The sequence below is a fragment of the Sminthopsis crassicaudata genome, chromosome 2 (assembly GCF_048593235.1).
Source record: "Sminthopsis crassicaudata isolate SCR6 chromosome 2, ASM4859323v1, whole genome shotgun sequence".
Taxonomy (NCBI): Eukaryota; Metazoa; Chordata; class Mammalia; order Dasyuromorphia; family Dasyuridae; genus Sminthopsis; species Sminthopsis crassicaudata.
This window is the reverse complement of record NC_133618.1, coordinates 657,565,271-657,584,437: the sequence shown is the minus strand read 5'-3', so window position 1 is coordinate 657,584,437 and position 19,167 is coordinate 657,565,271. Positions and strand designations below refer to the sequence as shown.

The following is a 19,167-nucleotide window of genomic DNA, read 5'->3' as shown; positions in this document are numbered from 1 at the left end:
AGCCTAAGACACAAAGGGAGAAAAACCACTATGGCAAAGAAAAATGAGACGAGAAGACCTACGGTGGCCCAGCACTGCCCCAGAGCGGCCAGCAAGCGCCTCGGAAGAGGGCGTTCCACCGCACCGGGGGCGCGCCCGCCTCGAGCTCTCCGTGCGCGGACGGCGGCGCGGGCGCGAGCGCCATCTTACGTCGCTTCGTCACTGACGCCCACGCGACCTCCGGGGGAGGGGACGGAGCAGCGAGCGTCGCGGCTGCCGTAAGGCCAGTGGCTGAGGTGAGTGGTCTCGATAATGGAGTCGTGCACGCGAACTTAAGCGAGCAAGGGCGGGGCGGGCAAGAAGGGGAGGAAAGACGGGCGTCTCGGGAACTTTAGCCATCAAAATGAAGACAAGAAAAAAGTGGAAGGCGACGGGTTGAGAGCAGGAATCCTGTCCTAGCGGCGGGCATGTTAAGGAAAATGTTTTTTAGGCCGTGCGGCTCCCACTGCGCATGCGGGTCAGACGCTCTGGCCGTAAGTTTGCGCGTGCGCGTTGTGATCCCTTCGCCCAACCCCCAGGGAGAAATCTGTCGCTAGAATTTCTACCCCTACCTATAACCCGCCCCCTTGTAGTATGTCCTCTGCATCCTTTGTCTAAGAGAAGGTCGTATCCCCCGATTTAAGTCAGACTTCGGGGGAAACCACGTTTGTCCCCCTCCACCCGTGACGGCTCGGGTAACTTGCCTTTGGCCCTGGGAAACGGCCTGACTGCCCGAAAGCTTGGCATTTAAGTACTTTAAAAAGATAGTCCCTGCGGGCTTGCTGTCTGCGACCCTGCCCGGATCTAATTCTGAGGTCAGAACCCAGAGTTCTCCGCTGTCTCTCCAGTCAGTATGTCCTTTGTTAATTCCCGTGGCTGTAGCCCTAGTGACAAGCCCCGGCCACTCTTCCACCCGGGTCCTCCGACAGCCCCACATGCCCGCCGAGGTGGCTTCTCCTCCGCTCTCATCCCCCTCCCCCCACTCCCTGCGGCTCCGCGGTTGTCCGGGCCTTTGCTCACCCCCACCCCTGCGGGCGCTGCCCTGGAGAAGGGAGACTTCGTTTCCCAGAGGGGAGAACGGGCCTTGCCAAGGTCCTGCAAGGCGGCAGTGTCTGGGCCGCTGGTCGCTTTACTGGGCCTGCCTCACTTGGCCGGCTTTCTCTGAACTAGGAGCCCGAGCCGTCATGTAACTGATGCCTCCCAACTTCGCTCTTCGCCCCTCCCCCCGACGGGCCCATCCCCCAGCATCTCCCCTTCTGCAGCCTCTGAGGACGCTGCGCCCTCTTCTGTCTCCTGCCTGTCGGTCTCCCTGTGAGGGTGCTGAAAAATAGGAGGCTTCTCAGTAGGGAAAGAATGTAAGACCAGACTGGAAATGTGTTCCCTGTGGTGATCCCATGTTGCCAAAGTAACCGAGTGAAAATAACACTTGTATAGAACCAAATTTCAGTCTAGCTTTGAGAAGTGGGTCTCCAGCGCTCAGCACAATCCTGCTCATAACACGTCTGCACTTTGGGGAGAGGGGATAAGAAAACCATTTCCTCAGTGCAGTGAAGCCTGTAGCCCTCTTCTCCCAATAATGGTTTTGTTTTTTCCAGTTTTTTTAATTGTTTTGGTTTTTTAAGATTTTGAGATTGAAATTCTCTCCCCCCCTGCTCTCTCACCCACTAAGAAGGCTAATAATGTGATTGAATCAGTTATACATGTGAGATCATGGAAAACATTTCCATTTTAGCCATGTGACCCAAGAAAGAATGATTCTTCAATTTGCCCTCAGAATTCACCCAGTTCTTTCTCTGGAGGCAGGAGGTCCTTTGGAATTGGCTCATTGTATTGATCAGAATAGCCAAGTCTTTGACAGTTAATCACCATTACCACATTGCCATTTTTCTCACTTCACTCTGGTCTGGCCTGTATTTTCTAAAACCACGCCTTCATCGTTTCCCTCCGCGCTCCCTCACGGGCACGCGCCAAAGTTTATTCCGCCATTCCTCAACCAATGAGCATCAGTGTTCTACTCGTTGCCCACACAAAAAGAACTGCTATAAAAATGTTGGTATACGTAGATCCTTTTTCTTTTTCTTTGCTCTCTTAAGGACACAGGCCTTGTAGTGGTATTTCTGGGTATACACGTTTTAATAGCCCTTTGGGCATGATTCCATATTGTTTTCCAATACGGTTGGACTAGTTCACAATTCCACAGAGTTTATTAGCCTATTATCTCTCCCAGCATTGATAGGTGTGGTATAGAATCTCTGAGGTGTTTTCATTTGCATTTCTCTAATTACTAGTGGTTTAAAGCATTTTTTCTTAGACTATATAGCTTTCAGTTCTGAAAACTTCCTGTCCCTATCCTTCAAGCATTTGTCAAGTAAAGAAAGAGATTTTTCTACATATTTGAGAAATTAGGCTTTATCAGAGAAACTTATTATTATAATTTTTTATACCATTGTCTGTGGTACCTTTTAGCAAAAGTTTTCCCTAATTATCTTTTAGTTAGGTTTATTTTTGCTTTTGCTACCCCTGCCTTTTTTATTTCAAATGTAACATCTTAGATTCTGCCCCAGCAGCAGAATTTGTGTGAAAGTGTGTGTGTGTGTGTGTGTGTTTTGTAAACATGTTGTTAGGTTCTGCTTTCTGTTTGATTCTACTATCTGCTTCTATTTTATGGATGAGCTCATCCCATTCCCATTCATAATTGTGGTTACTAACATTGTATTTCCCTCTTTTCAATTTTATGCTGATGAACTTTTCTCTCTATTTATCCTGTTCCTCCTCAAAAATGTGTTTTGCTTCTGACCACTACCTCACTTATTCCCTCCTTCTATACACAATTGAATGTGTGTGTATATATATATTTTTTTCTCTTCTAGAGCCAATTCTGGTGAGCATTGCCTGATACCACCGCTTCCGTTGCTTCTGTACCATAAAAGTTCTTCCTTACAATCCTCTATTATGTGAGGAAAATTTCCCCATTCTATTCTCCCTTTTTCCTTTTCCTAGTGCTTCCCTCATTCTCACCCTTCATGTTTTTTGGAAATCTTGCCAACCTAATTATCTTATACCCATGATCTATCTGTGTATGGCCTTTTTAACTGCCATAATAATGATGGTGTTCATTAGAATTACATGTATCATTTTCCCATAAAGGAATAATAAACAATTTAACCTAAGTCCACTGTGATGATTACTCTTTAATGTTTACCTTTTTGTGTTTCTCATAAGTCTTGTGTTTGGATTTAGATATTTTTAGTTCCAGTCTTTTCTTCAAGAATGCTTAAAAGCCCTATATTTAATACCCTTTTTTTTCTGAAGGAATATATGCAGTTTTGCTCGGTAGGTGATTTTTTTTGGTTGTGCTCCTATCTTCTTTACCTTTCAGAATTTCATATTCCAAGTCCTCTGCTTCTTTAATGAGGAAGCTGCTGAGTCTTGTTGGATACTGACTATGGCTCCACTATGTTTGAATTGATTCTTTCTGGCTGCTTGCAATATTTTTTCCTTAAAATGGGAGCTCTGGGATATTCCTGGGAATTTTCTTTTGATGAGTTCTTTCTTGTAGTGATCAACAAATTCTTTCTATTTGTTTTATTCTTTGGCCCTAGAATATTAGGACAGTTTTCCTTGATCATTTCTTGAAATATGATGTCTACATTCTTTTATTTGATCATGACATTCAGGTAGTCCGATTTATTCTGAAATTATCTCTCAATTTCTAAGTCACTTGATTATCCAGTGAAATTGATGGGGAGTGAAACTATATTCCCTTTAATCTGTAAAATTATCACTCTAAAATTGTGTCTTCTTTTGATCTGTAAAAGAAGGGAGATTCTTGATCTCCCAGGCTCCATGGACTCTATGAGAGAGCATATTTCTCAGCTGGGCTTTTTTAAGGCAAATCACTCCCCTTCTCCCTTCTCCCCTTCCCCCCCCCCCCATTGGTAGCCAGATCCTCCTTCAGGAAGCCTTAAAAATGATTTCCATTCATTTGGAGACATCTAGGCTTTCTTTTCAACCTAAAACCTGAGTCTCAGATTTCTTTAAAGGATATTTCTAAACTTCAGATCCTTGCAGAAGTCTGGGGTATGGCATAGCTGCCTGCCAGGACTCCTGTCCACTGTGAAGACATTCTCTTCTCAGTGCCAGCTTCCATTCCCCTAATAGGACTTTGCCACTCAGAAGTCAGTTTTAACAAAGCTGACTTCTCATCCAACAATAAACTTCCCTTTTTGCACTTAAACTTTCCGGTTCGTGAATTCTTTCACAAAGGACCTGCGCCAACCAGAAGGGGATTCTTACAACTCTCTGCACTACCACATAACCTCATCAAAATATTTCATGTTTTCTTTTATTTTTAAATTCTTTTGGTTTCATTTTATTGTCTTGATGTCTCACAGAGTTATTAGCTTTTACTTTACTAATTTTAATTTTTAAGTGATTATATTTTCCTCAGTTAGCTTTTGTACCTCTTTTTTTTTTTTTCCATTTGGACAGTTCTGCTTTTTTAAGTAGTTTTCCTTCGGTGGATTTTTGTGCTTCTTTTGCTATCAGGCCAGTTCTGTTTTTTAAATTGTTTTCTTCAGTGTTTTTTTGTGCCTCCTTGACCAATGTATTGGCTCTCTTCGTATTTTTGTGTTTATCACTAATCTCCTCTCCCTTCTGCCCCCCACCTTTATCTCTTTCTTTATCCAATTAGCATTTTTCATTGAGGCTTTGGTTATAGCTGTTTTCACATTATTGTCTTCCCTGCTAGTGCAGTTTTTGTTTTTTTTAATGGTCTTAATTGCTGTCGTCATTTGCTCATTTTTCCGGCCTATTTCTTGACTTTGAACTTTATATCAAAATTGGGTTCTCTTCACCTGAGGATGGGAGGCACTATCCCAAGCTTGAGGCCTTTTCATGCAGCTACTTTGAGATTTAACCTGACACTTTTTGGTGCTTTTTGGGTGATCAACTTCAGGGACAGGTGTAGTCATTGATCTTCTGGTCTTACCCAGGTCAGAGCCTGCTCCCTTGTGACAGCTCACAAGCCCTCCTCTCCAAGACTGACCCAGAGCTTCATAGGGATGGCTTCTTGCAGAAGAGGAAGCATGTTAGTGGGGATCTGAAGCCAGGAAGATGAGGCATAATGGAGACCATTCCTGGCATGCAGGGCGATGGCCAGTGAAATGCATGAGGTTGAGCCATTTTTGTGAGGAATTGAAGGAAATCAAAGGCAGGAAGTTAAGTGTAAGAAGGTGGAAAGGGAGGAGTGAGCCAAATTATGAAAGGCTTTTAAAAGCCAAGCTGGGTTTCATATTTAATCCTTTAGTCTGTAAAAGGCTATTGAAATTTACCAAATAGGGGGTGACATGGTCAGGTTTGTGTTTTAGAAAGATCTATTGGTCTCCAAAAGGGGTCACAAATGGCTAGACATGATTAAAATGCCATTCTGGAAAGCAATTTGGTATTGTGTTCAAAGAGTTTACTAAATTTCATAAACTCTTTGACCACTACTGATTCTATACTCCCAAAGAGATCAAAGAAAGAGAAAAAGGGCAGGACTCATATACAAAAGTATTAATTAGCAATTTTTTTCAGTGGGGTCAATTGAGGAATCAATTGAAGCAAGTCATGGTATGAATACGATTGAATACTATGGTTCAGTAGTGCCCACAACAGAGACTCGAGTAAAAAAAAAGCAAAAAAAGGAGTTATTACAAATTCAAGAGAAAGAGCATCTCCATCTGACAAGGTGTTTGTCAGTAAAGGAGTACAAACTGCAAAGCACAAGCTTAAATAGACCCCCTACTCTTTACCTTTTTTCTTACTGTTTGGGGGAGTCCAGGCTTACACCCTAAACCTGGAAATCTAAGAACAAAACAATACAAGTCAATAATAAACTCTTAATTTAAATTTCCCCAGAGAACTGCTATACTAATAGATATCCTGGGAGGAGAGAATTCAAAATCATCACCTTCAAAATGCTTATTAAGAGGTGGTGGGAAATTGGAGGGGAATGTTCGTTCAAGACAGTGAAACACCTGCAACTTTTTAGCTATAGCTCAACTTGTTATTATAAAGTCTCAAGTCATAATTAGGTCATATTTCCATGAGAGGGTCTTCACTCAGTTAACCCCACACAGATATTATTAAACTGCAAGAAATGATGAAGGGGATAGTTTCAGAAAAGCTTGGGAGACTTTTCCGAACTAATGAAAAATGAAATTAGCAGAAGCAAAACAATTTTTATTTTTAGTGTGACTATAAAAATAAATAACTGTAAAAAACTTTAGAACTCTATAACCGATACACTGACCAGTCACAATTCCAAACGATTCATAATAAAGCATGCTGCAGACTTCTATCTAGAGAAGTGATGGGCTCAGACTACAGATTAAGACAAATTTTTTTTTTTTTTTTTTTATATATATATATATATATATATATATTTTATAATATTATCCCTTGTATTCATTTTTCCAATTTACCTCCCCTCCCTCTATTCCCTCCCCCGACGACAGGCAATACCATACATTTTACATGTGTTACAATATAGTCTAGGTACAATACATGTGTGCGAATATCACTTTCTTGTTGCACAATAAACATTAGAATCCGAAGGTACATGCACCCTGGGCAGACAGATATTAGTGCTAACAATTTTCATTCCCCTCCCAGTGTTTCTTCTCTGGGTGCAGCTACCTCTGTCCATCATTGATCAACTGGAAGTGAGTTGGATCTTCTTTATGTTGAAGATTTCCACTTCCATCAGAATACATCCTCATACAGCATTGTTGCTGAAGTGTACAGTGATCTTCTGGTTCTGCTCATTTCACTCAGCATCAGTTGATTTAAGTCTCTCCAGGCCTCTCTATATTCCTCCTGCTGGTCATTTCTTACCGAGCAATAATATTCCATAACCTTCATATACCACAATTTACCCAACCATTCTCCAACTGATGGACATCCATTCATCCTCCAGTTTCTAGCTACAACAAAAAGAGCTGCCACAAACATTCTGGCACATATATGTCTCTTTCCGCTCTCTAGTATTTCTTTGGGATATAATCCCAGTAGTAGCGCTGCTGGGTCAAAGGGTATGCACAGTTTGATAACTTTTTGGGCATAATTCCAGATTGCTCTCCAGAATGGCTGGATTCTTTCACAACTCCACCAGCAATGTATTAGTGTCCCAGTTTCCCCACATCCCCTCCAACATTTGTCATTATTTGTTCCTGTCATCTTAGCCAATCTGACAGGTGTGTAGTGGTATCTCAGAGTGGTCTTAATTTGCATTTCTCTGATCAGTAGTGATTTGGAACACTCTTTCATGTGAGTGGATATAGTTTCAATTTCTTCCTCTGAGAATTGTCTGTTCATATCCTTTGACCATTTATCAATTGGAGAATGGTTCGGTTTCTTATAAATTTGGGTCAGTTCTCTATATATTTTGGAAATGAGACCTTTGTTAAGACAAATTTTTTGCACATGGTCAATGCAAAAATTTATTTTGCTCAATACGTTTATAATGGTTTTATTATTTTTCTGTATTGGGGAGAAGAGGATTGATGTAGGAAAAAATATTTCTGGTATTAAAAAATAATTTTTAAAATGAAGTGATTAAACTATGTTATCTTTAAGGTCCCTTTTGGCTCCAAAATATTATGATTTGTGTAAAATATGAGTAAATCCACTTCTAATTAAATTTTTCTTCTAATATAAAGAATATCATCTCAAAAATATTATTAAAGGGGTGGAATTTACTTAAATATGAATGCCCTCACCTCAATAATGATTGCTAGAAATCCGCATGGGGACTGTAGTTCCTCATTTGAATTGAATAGTAGTAAGACTGTTACTCATTTTTAAGTACACTAGATGAAAGGGGATCCTTTTTGAGTGCATTCAGTTAAAAATCCTTTGGCAAGCTTTAGAATTTATATGTAAAGCATTCCTTGGGTTCCCTGATCTGCAAGTTGATATCTTGGGTGGAGGGGAGGCCTTGTTTTTGCCTTTGGAGAAGAAAAGTTTCTCTTGGGTGAATCAGAAAAGGTGAGATAAAATAAATCTAATTTTTGTGAGCTTTACACAAAAATATTTTATATGTAATGGATATGGTTATGTGACCAGTGGAAAAATACAGACTCTGATTTCTCCAAGAAGGGGGAAAGGGGTGTGGCATTGTTTGTGCATATTATCCAAGCTAACTTCAGAATCACTTGTAAAGCCTTCTTTTGATCCAGACACTTTTTACCAACCCAGCTTTTGGACCGTGTAACAGATTTTTACTATAAATTATATAAATCACCATCATAATCATTATTTTTCATTATCCTCCATTATTTTAATCATTCTACTTCTTATCCCCATCAGCCTCACTAGGAAGCCAGCCCTGCTGCTGTAGAAAGAGAATTTGCTGTGACATGATCTGGGTTCTAATTGGAGCTTGGCTACTCGTTACCTCTTTGACATTTCATTTCCACTTTCTGGGCCTCAGTTCTACACCTACCCCCTTTTTCTTTCTAGTCAGTAAAAGGAGAAAATTACCAAGAGCCCATTGGTAGTGAAGTGGATAGAGCAATGAGCCTGAAGTCTGGAAGATCTGAGTTCAAATGCTACTTCAGATAATTAGTAACTGTATGACTGACAATTCCTCAACTGTAAACTAAAAATAATAATTGTACCTACTTTGCTGGGTTATTGTAAGAATGAAATGAGATAATTGTAAAAGCACATGGTGCCTAACTGACACTGCAATAGAAAAAAAGCAAAAAAAGGAGTTATTACAAATTGCAGTGACCTGCAATAGAAGGTACTACATAAATGCAACTCTACAGTGGATTTCTCTTTTTGACTGTCATCAACTTCATGGAAAATAAGAAAGGATTTTGATGTAGGTAGTATATAGTAAGATTGCTAATTTCATTAAGACACTGTTAATGGGCTCTGAGCTATATCAGTTGTCCATAGCTCACAAACCTGTAATCTGTTTCGTTATCATTTACACATAAAAACCAGAAACCAAACTCCTAGTTTTGGACAGCCCATAAATTATCATCAGAGAATTGAGGAATGATGTGGAAAACTGGACAATAAACTATTTCAGAAAATAATCCTTCAAAAGGAACCTTTTCTCTAGGGTTATTTAGATTAAATGCAGTTCATTTCAAGGCTGCAAACATTGAAGTACCAGCTATTTGCAAGGCACTATGCATCCCCTGTCTGGCAGAAATGTATTTTTTTCTTAAGATATGCCTGTAGTAAGTAATTGGTTTGTTCAGTAGGCATGTTTTCGGTTACCACTGGGAACCTTTGTTTTTCTTCACAATCAATTGTATTTTAGTGCTCTTTTAATGAGTATGTTTGGTTAGGAGACGCCACCTTGTGATGACTTTGAGTACTGCATTTGCTTTAAAGGTATTCGAAGTTCTAAAAATGAAAAGGCCAATAATTTTTATTTCCAGTTGATTGCCTCACCTCAGGAGTGGAACCCAGTGTTCATCTCGGAGGCTGGAGATTTACTTGGAAATTCTTCTCGGGTTTTTGGTTTTGGGCATGGAATGATAAATGTGTATCCAGGACAAATTGTTCTTTCTGGCACACTTGTTTTCTCAATGACATAGTTTGGTTTCTTCTCCAGGCACATTGTTACATCAGCACTGCCTGCCTCAGCACCTGGACCATAACCTATAAACTGTTAACACCTTCTATGCTGATCTTCCTTTTCACAGATCAATAATGATGCTTTTTAGAAGGTGGGAAGTGGGGGGAAGGGGAAGGTAGTGGTGGTTTGATATTTTTGTTATTTCTAAGAAAGCCAATTGCCAGCAAATTTATATTCTCTTCCAAACTAGAGTCAGGATTTTACCCAGGACATAAATAGGGGCACTGAGAGGAGATCAGACCACTGCCCAGAACTAAATTAAGCTTTCTCTGGTTCTGTAATCTATAAACTTACCAACTCTTGCTTTTTTCTCTCTCCCTGACTAGAAAGAAGATGGCTGCCTCTTCATCCTCCTCCTCAGCTGGAGGGGTCAGTGGAAGTTCTGTGACTGGATCTGGCTTTAGTGTCTCAGACCTTGCCCCACCACGGAAAGCCCTTTTCACCTACCCCAAAGGAGCTGGGGAAATGTTAGAAGGTGATCATACTTTGCTTTTGGCTTAATAGTTGGGTTCAGATTTGCCATTAATATAGATTAAATAGTAAAGGGTCTATTAAAAGGAAGGTAGATAGACATGTACTAGACTTCAGATAAAATATCCTCTTTTTAAAGTTCCCTGTTTTGTCCCTAACATCCTACCAGCATCTGCCCTCAAGCATGGAAACTGTGACCTCTAGGTAGCAGGGGTTTGGGGGTTTTTTATCCTTATCAAACTAAAGCACAATAAACCCCATTACCTAGGTAGTTATGAAAATAACCTTAATATAGACTTAACTATGTGTACATAAACTTAATTTTAAAATAGACTAAGTGTAAAGATGGCATTACTAACCCCACTGCCAGGGCATGTGCTTTTGAGTTTTTCCAGTGGTAGAGAAGGATTTGCATTGAACCATCCTCACTCTCTCATTCAGACCTCCTTGTGACCAACAACAGACATTTGCCAAACAGCTGGCCAAGGTTAGGGATGCAGTCTGTGGCCATGGAAAAGAGCAAAGGTAACTGGACACAGGGGAAACCAACCCTGGACCTCGCCTCCTTAACACAATGCAGTCCCCCCCTCCCCAGCTTATCCTTTGGGGTGTGTGGACCCCTTTCTCTCTCTCTCTCTCTCTCTCTCTCTCTCTCTCTCTCTCTCTCTCTCTCTCTCTCTCTCTGTCTCTGTCTCTGTCTCTCTCCTTTCTCTCTCTCTCTGTATCTCTCTCCTTTCTCTGTCTCTCTCTCTCTCTCTCTCTCTCTCTCTCTCTCTCTCTCTCTCTGTCTCTCTCTCTCTCTCTCTCTCTCTCTCTCTCTCTCTCTCTCTCTCTCAGGATTACAAGAAAGTACATTGTCAACCTTAAAGTATAACCTAGATGTGAAGGACTGTGACTTAGTGCAGAGTTGGTTTCCTCCCCCTCCTTCCCACAAAGCAATTCATCATCTTTCTGTACATTACACACTTCAGTGTTTGTATTTATAAATTTCTTTGGAAATTTCTCTTTGCTTATACACATGAGAAAGGTGAAATCTGCCGCTTGAGGAATCAGCTTGTGGAATCAGTGCTTTTAACCTGGGGAAGCAGAGAGGTAATTTGTGAAAGACAAATGCAGGAGGGTTAACTGTGCAGCCCATGAAGACTTCTAGACTTGGTTTGTATGATTAATAGAGTGGGTAAACTTAGTATACTCAAGTGCTGACACATTTATTAAGCTCCTACTGTGTGCCAAGTACTGCTGAGTTCTGGAAATACAAAGAAAGGCAAAAACATAGTATCTGCTCTCAAGGACAGATTGATGGGGGGAGAGCACCTGCAACTAGCCATACACAGACAAGACATGCAGACTAATTAGAAGAGCATCAACTGCGGGAAGGCAATTAGGAAGATTGGGGGGAAGCTTGTAGAAGATGGGATTTTAGCTGGATGCTCAAGGAAAAAAGGAGACAAAGATTAGGGAGAGAAAATTGCAGGCTTGTGGGACAGCCAGAAAAATGCACAGGGTGAGGAGATGGAGAAGCTCGTGCAAAGTCCAACAAAATGAATGGTTCTCAGAATGTGAAGGGAAATAACCCGGGAAAGGAAGGAAGGAGCCAAGGTATAAAATGTCAAACAGAAGATTTTATTTTTGTTCCTGGAATGTAATTAGTAACAATTCTGATGTGAACTTCTATCTTCTAGTCTTGTGGAAATCTGGAGCTAGGAGTACTGTGTAGCAGGATGCATGTGTTAGCATTAGTGACCTGTAGGCAGCTTGTGTAGCTAGTGTTCTGTTTACCAAGCACAGTATCCATATGGTAGTATGAGTTACATGGAATGAGGAATTCGGGTTTAGTAGCTTCCATGTAGGCAGAAGAGGAAATTTAAAAATAAGTATATTAAATCGGCAACATTTCATTCTAGTTACAAAACTACTTTTGATGAAGTCAATATCTCCATGACCTTAAGGTCATTAACATCACTTTTCAGTGTATACCAGATAACCCTCGAATATTAGCAAGAGGAAAGAAAGCCCTTTGAATAGAATCTAAAATGTTGTTGCTTTTCTAGTTCTGGTTCCTTTCTCATCCCATTATACTTTATGGAAAGGTGTGGTTGTTTTCTAATATAAATTAGTGAGTCTCAGTGTTGAAGTAAACTAACTCCAGTAAGTTTCCATTCATGGTTGTAAAACAACCAAAATCTGGAAAATGTTACAGAACCTTTTAGAGAACAAACTTAGAAATAATGGGAAGGTGGTTATTCTCTAACCATTTTTGCCAATTTGAGAACCTTAAGTCACAAATGTTGGAGGAATGCCGAGGAGACAGGCACATAATGCACTTTTGGGAGAGCTGTGAATCACTATAGCCCTTCTGAAAAGGCATGTGGAGCTCTGCCCAAAAGGTAGTGATACAGCAGGAACCACTACCCTAGAGACATGAGAGAAAGCTAAAACAGGCCCATGTGAACCAAAGCGGTTCTGTTTTGTAGTGGCAAAAAATTGGACATTAGAGAATACCCATCATTTGAGGAGTGATAAATATAATGGAATACTAGATGTTATAAAAAAAAATGATGATAGGGACAAAGAGAAACCCAAGAAAGTATGGATTGATGCAATGAAGTGATAAGAATTTATATAATTTATACAATTACAACATTGTAAAAACTTTGACTTCAAAGCACTCACAATGAAACATGCTGCTTCCTGGCAGATGATGAGACTCGATATAGTTTGAGACATTTTTTTGGATGTAGGTAATGTGGGAATTTATTTTGTTTACCTCTTTTGTTAACATAGTTTTGTTTTTCTTTTTTTCAGTGGTAATGGGAGGACAAAATAAATTTTTGTAAATAGAGGGGAAAAAATTGATTTGAAAGTATTAGAATAAAGATAAAGCACCTATAAATAGGGCTAATAAGCCCTAATAGGGGTAACCCAATTTGTAAGAATTTTCTCCCATGTTTCTTTCATTTACATTTTAGTCTTCATCTAGTGGATGTCATCTATAGATATACAATTTTTTTAATTTTATTTTTGCTTTAATGTCATAGAATCTATAAATGAGATTTATCTGCCTCTTGAATAAAAGTGATTAAAAGCTAATGTTCAGAAGTTTAGGTTAAATTCTCAGTGGAGCCATATAGCAGTAGATGGTTAGAAATTAGGAACTTTGGGAATCTTCTAATTCAGCACTTTTCTTTTTGAAGATGAGGGAACAGGTCTAGGAGAGAAATGATTATAATAACCAAGCTCAGCCAGTGACTTAGTGACAGAGTAAGGACCAGAACACAGATATTGTGATTATTTGTCCTGTAAGATGCCCCTATCTGCTGTCTGACTTGTGAAACCCCACACAAAATGTCCAGAAGTAGACTCTCCCATGTTGTAAGCTCTAATACTTCCTTGCCTGTTTCTATACCAAACTAGTCCACGTTACTTTCTAACCCACAAATGGCTGCTTTTTTATAAAACTGTAGAACCTTCTATCAAAATACAAAGTAAATAAAATTGATAGTCATTGTTTAATTTCCAGTACCAGGTGATACTCTTTTAAATCAATTTATTAGCAATCTGTTAGAATTGGCAAGATAGTTATATTTAGACATTTGAATTTTTCTCTATTTTATAACCTTTCCTGTTCCCTTAAGAGGAAAGCTAATTTATCTCTACTTGGTATGTTATATGGGAATTTGATGGTAGTTTCAAACTCAAAGCTAAAAAATTATAAGCTAACTCTTCTCTGGAGAAATTGCAGGCTTAAGATTGGTATAGTCATTATATCTAATAGGATGTGGGAAGGTAATGATGGATTTTGTGGTTAATACTAAGTTGCAGATCTCAGCAAATCTGTTTGATACATAGAGTATAAAGGGATAGTAATGCTAGGAATAGAATTGGCATGCTGCTTTTGAGAAGATTATTTTAACTTTTAAATTCACTATCATAAAAGATCTATAAATACTGCAGTATTTTATCCACATAGCCCACTACTAATGGGACTGCTGCTTTCTGTCTGAACCTGATCATTACAGCTGAGAAGCTAAAATAATAAATTTCAACATTGGTGTCAGATAATCACTTCAGTCCCACTGTGGTTTGAAGTGCAATTATTTGCCATACCATACTTAGCATTTTCATTGAGTTGTTAGTCACAAGACTTTACTAGAAGTTACTGGGTCTCTAGCACTTAACATATAGTAAGCACTTACTAAATTCTTGTTGATTCATTGTAGTTTGTGAGTAAAAAAGAATAGTCAAAAGAATAGGTTAAAAGTGCTCCAGTCAGACAGTAAGTGTGCGTTGCTCTTTGTGTGCAGGGCACTGTGCTAGGTGCTGAGGGTGAAATGGAAAAAGGGGCTCGATCTATTGTACAATATGCAGGGAAGAGGTTGCTTTTCATACCTCTATTTCATAATTATTCAATTCAGCAATTCTTTTACTCTCTCATTGTGTAATCAAGCTATGTCATGTGCTGCATTTGATTTATTTTTTGTTCCTTTGACTTTTAAAAGTAAGGTAAAAATTGATATATGGAACAGAATGAATTACCCCTTCTCTCTTTGCCAAGTACTACAGACTGATAAACAGTGTAAACTTGATGTTAGTACACCACCCAAGGATGCCATGTTGAATGGCCAGCTTACCAAAAACAGCTGCGGTGCACACGCACACATACACACACAGCTTAGGGTTTTGCAATAAAACAGCTGCAGCAGACGCTTTCTGCTCTCCTGGAGAAGAGTGGGGGGTCATACTACTTCACAGACGTACACCATCCGGCTTGTGCTCTTTGGCAGCCCCTGCACAACAGCCAGGAATACCCAGTCACACCACTTTCACAATCAGTTTCCAAGTCCTTTGTCTGGCAAGACCAACTTCTGTGCTGACTTCACGAGTGAGTCAGCCAGCATGCTGTGTGTTTTCTTGGGATTGGCATAGTGCTGATTTCAGAAAATTGCACCATGCTCTTTTCTCCATCAAAATTTCCATGTTTTGGTTCATTTGGAAAATCAAGGTCGCAGTATGCGTTTAAAGGATAAAATTACTCAACAGTATGTGATAGAGGGAGGGATAGTAGTATCATCTCAGAGATCAACAACAGCTGGGGGGGTTTTGTGTTTTTTCCAGCTTTATTTTTCTTGGAATGAAAAGAATTGAACTTAGGTAGCCCCTCTGTTCTTTTTGTGTCTCAGGAAGCTTTACAGAGCAATGGGATAGAGATATCACAGTGGTTACTTAGATACCTTTTAGAGCAAATCATATTCAGAAAAGGTTAAAAGAAAGACTTCATTCATCTGAGAGGAAGGTGTTGACTAGGGCATTAGGGTGGGGTTGTTGGTTTTTGCTTTTTTGAGAAATATTTTTAAGACTGACCAAAGGTGAGAAAACTGAAAAACATAGACACTCCTGAAAGTCACCAAAATTAGCTCTGGCATAGAAAACCATCAACAGATGAGCAGCATTTAACTCAGTTTGTCAGGAATATAAAAGCCTTGGGGGCAGATAAAGTGTCGACTTTTCCTGTTTACAGACGGCTCAGAGAGATTCCTTTGCGAGTCCGTTTTCAGCTATCAAGTGGCATCTACACTTAAACAGGTGAAACATGGTAAGTGCCAGAATGTCGCCCACTTGGCTGTGGAGGCCCCAGAAAGAGAACCCCAAAGGTCAGGGCATGAATGACGCAAGTCACCAAAAGCCACTCCCGCTGTTTAAATGGACTTCTGCAGTTACCGGCTAATAAGGGCATCCAGAGGTCCTGAGTCACCCCTCATAGCTGCCCCCAGTGAAATTAGAAGTCATCTTTTCTGCAGTCTGCTCCTACAGTGCTTTTCTTGCTCCATTCATTTCTACGCTTTCCTATCTTTGGAATATTAACTTAAATGTCATCTTGATTACCATTAACAGAGACCTCTCTGTATAGAAACCCTCATTTGTTTCTGCCTGTAGTTGGTTATTGATATTTATCTGTGCTATATTACACACAGTAAGCATTATGGTGATGCTCTTCTTTTCCACCTTCCCAGATGATTTCTTCATTAGGAGAGTATCAGGCTTCTCTTACTTTTGGCCTGGGGCTCTTAATATTCAAAGCAGCATGGGATAGGGAAGGAATTAGAAGTGCTCCTTTCTCATGGCTGGATTGTAAATGGTGACTTGAAGAGAGACCACCTTATTGTTGTCTTCATGAGTATAAATCAAAATATGTTATCACGGGTATTCATGGAGCATGAGGCAGTTTAGACTGACTCCTTGATACCTTCCCAACCCAAGCTCTAAACTATGATGATTCATTGGGATTAAATAGGACTGATCACATGAAAAGATGTGCTGTGCCTTGAAAGGCCTTTGGATCTATAGTGTACTAATGAAATGGAAAGCGGGGGAAAGACTTGTGATTGTGTTGTCATAAAAGTTGTTTGTTGCTGGGAAGCATCAGTTGTGCAAATTAAAACTTGTAAAATGGTCAAACCAGCACAAAGTAGTGCTGCTTTTTAATAACTAGTTAATAAGGCTGAATAAAAATTGTTGATTGATTTTATTAATGAGGAGCTCTGTGGTTGTTAAATATTTGTGTGAGGTATATTGCCATGCCACGTCTTTTCCAGATCAGCAAGTGGCTCGGATGGAAAAACTGGCCGGCTTGGTGGAAGAGCTGGAGGCCGATGAATGGCGGTACAAGCCCATCGAGCAGCTGCTGGGGTTTACGCCCTCCTCGGGCTGACTGTGCTGGCGTTGCCTCTGGAGCACAAGCAAGGGCAGAGCTGGGGAGGGTCTTTTCTGCACGGTCTCTGGGATCCAGGGATTCAGAGCTGCATCTGGAATGGTTTGCTTACATTCACACTTGGTGCCTCTGTAATAAACTACATTCCATGTAAGTTAGAACGCCTGTGGGGAGAAAAAAAAATACTACAACTTAACTAGGCTATCTGACAGGGGAGCATTTTTCTTCCTTAAGAACCCCCTGGAGATTGCGTTAAGTAAGACAATCGGTTTCAGAGAATTGGAAGGTTTCCGTTTGGGGGTTGAGGGATTTTTTTAGAAAACTTCACTCAACAAGCAGTGTATGTGTCCATATTAGTCCACTTGGGAGAAGAATCCACCCTGTCAGTCATTCAGGCCCTGAAGCACTTCACCAAGGCTTGGTCAGAATAAAGAGGGAGGAAAGATAGCATCCGTTTTCAAAGATGAATGGGATTATAATCAGGACAGATCCAGATGGAGGGCAGGGGAAAAAACGTAGCTGTATTTTCTTTCATTAGATATCTCAGCACTGTTGAGTCCAACTTTGTGACAAGACCTTGTTAACTGCATGCTGAATGATTGGAAAGGACCTCACCTTTTTCATGGGAGCACAGTATAGAAGGGAAACAGCAGGGGCCTTTTAAACCCAGAAATCGAAGGCCCTTCCCAATGCTGGACTCAAGCTGTTCTGTGGCAAAGCAACCTTTCAAAGGGCTTCAAATTGGTTTCTTTATCCTATTAAAGTCTCAGGAATTGGGGGAGGGGGGAGGTTAAATTGCTTTGTTATCAGTAAGGAAAAAACCTTTTCTCATAAATAAATGGAGATATGTTTCACTTTGCATCCAGTGGATTTGTCTGTGTACAGATGAATGGAGTTTTTTCTCTTACGTACACCTGAACAGGTTTTTTTCTCCAGTGATAAGAAAGCCTAAAAACTGACCGCTTCTGCTCTCCCTCTGAGGTCCCAGAGTGGCAGGCATTGTTATTGGACCATGTGCAAATCTTACCTTTTACAAAGCATCTTAGTTGTTTGGAATTGGGTTTATTGTTTGTTTTTTAATGACTTAATATTGATCTATTTAGACCAGTTTAATAAATAAGTAAAATCCTGGTGCTGATTGTCTTTGATTTCATGAGTTCTGAATGCTTAACAGAGATTAGCTGGTACTTGGTGTTGACTGGTGAATATGAGACTGGGAGTACTGTACAGTTAGAGACCTCACGGTTATTTAGCTCAGTCAATAGAGGACCTTGGAATGAGTTCTCGACTCCAACCACTGACTGATCTGGCCAAGAAACCAAACCAGAAAACACAAGTTCCAGGCTCCAGAAAAACTTGTTTCCGTGTTTATTTTTCTCAACTAAAAGTAAACAAGTGTCATATTTAGAAAGCAATTTCGTTTCTAAATAGATTTTACGTTTGCATCAAAACTTCTAATAATTAACAAAGAAAAAAGTTCTAAGAGCTTGACTCTAATAAGTCAGTACACAGTTTCACTTTTTCCAGTGAAAGTACTTCATATCTTTTCCCTTTTTAGTTCATTTGTAACTTTGTACATAACTGCCCAAGGAACTTACACAGCCATTGTCTTACACATTTTACAGTTAGTATGATTTTTTTTTTTTTTTAAATTATTATTTATTTATTTATTTAACATTAACTTCCTTTGGCATAGAAATGTAGAGTTAAAAAGACCTTTTAGAAGTTATATTGTCTGACTTCCCACTAGGGAAAGCTCCTGAATCACTCCTAGGGACAAAGAAGCTCATACAGCTGTTCAGTTAAGCATTCCTTATTCAAGAAATGACCAAATAATGAAGTTCATACTATTAATATCCCCATGAAAAGAAGTTCAGATTCCCTAATAAAAAGAAATACAAAATACTGTTTCACACCCAATAGTTGACAAACAAAAAGACATTAACAGGTCTTCGGGGAAACAGCTCCCTGTGGGCTTGCTGGGGATTTTTTTTTTAAAGCTCTTTTAATAGCTTTAAATTGTACTTGAGACTTTTGAGACATCTTGTATAAATTATGACCCAAAGATAGCCAGAAAGGGGGGAATGAGAAAGGAGAAGGCCTGTGAACACAAACATAAAACAAAAATGGCTTATCGATAATCTGTCAACAAAAATAATCAGTTTTTAATAAGTAATTTTTGCAACCAACAGTGGTAATGATTGAATAAAGTATATAATTATAAATAGATTTATGAAGTGATAGAAATGGAAGTCAATGGAATTGGTAGCTTACATGTTGTACAATTATGTATATTTACATAGATTTGGAATAGGACAATATTTTT

General features: G+C 39.7%; 2 protein-coding genes across 8 annotated transcripts in view; one reads left to right on the top strand and one right to left on the bottom strand.

Annotated features, from left to right (window-relative positions):
• ASCC1 (activating signal cointegrator 1 complex subunit 1) overlaps positions 1-1,248 on the bottom strand; it is a 106,941-nt gene extending 105,693 nt beyond the window's left edge. For 2 of the 4 annotated variants that reach the window (XM_074296877.1, XM_074296880.1), the window contains exon 1: positions 1,039-1,248. The gene's annotated coding sequence lies outside the window, so the exon portion shown is untranslated. Of the gene's footprint in view, positions 1-62; positions 185-1,038 lie in introns of those variants that run through there. The other 2 variants (XM_074296876.1, XM_074296879.1) reach the window with 1 other exon arrangement.
• Positions 152-17,972, top strand: ANAPC16 (anaphase promoting complex subunit 16). 4 transcript variants are annotated; one of them, XM_074296884.1, is made up of 5 exons: positions 163-275; positions 9,988-10,136; positions 10,574-10,657; positions 15,651-15,725; positions 16,726-17,972. In XM_074296884.1, exons 2-5 carry the CDS (start codon positions 9,995-9,997, stop codon positions 16,839-16,841), a joined length of 417 nt encoding a protein of 138 aa, XP_074152985.1. In that variant the 5' UTR covers positions 163-275; positions 9,988-9,994; the 3' UTR covers positions 16,842-17,972. The 4 variants fall into 4 exon arrangements, with proteins under 4 accessions (XP_074152987.1, XP_074152985.1, XP_074152984.1 ...); XM_074296883.1 differs by lacking the exon at positions 163-275 and adding an exon at positions 9,672-9,752; XM_074296886.1 differs by lacking the exon at positions 10,574-10,657 and having other exon boundaries at positions 152-275.
• The last annotated feature ends 1,195 nt before the right edge of the window (positions 17,973-19,167 follow it).

Bases quoted from the DNA above. Each gene is read 5' to 3' on its own strand.
- ANAPC16 (XM_074296883.1), top strand. The intron at 10,137-10,573 runs GTGATCATACTT...TCTCTCATTCAG, and splicing joins AGCTGGGGAAATGTTAGAAG to ACCTCCTTGTGACCAACAAC. The intron at 15,726-16,725 runs GTAAGTGCCAGA...CGTCTTTTCCAG, and splicing joins ACTTAAACAGGTGAAACATG to ATCAGCAAGTGGCTCGGATG.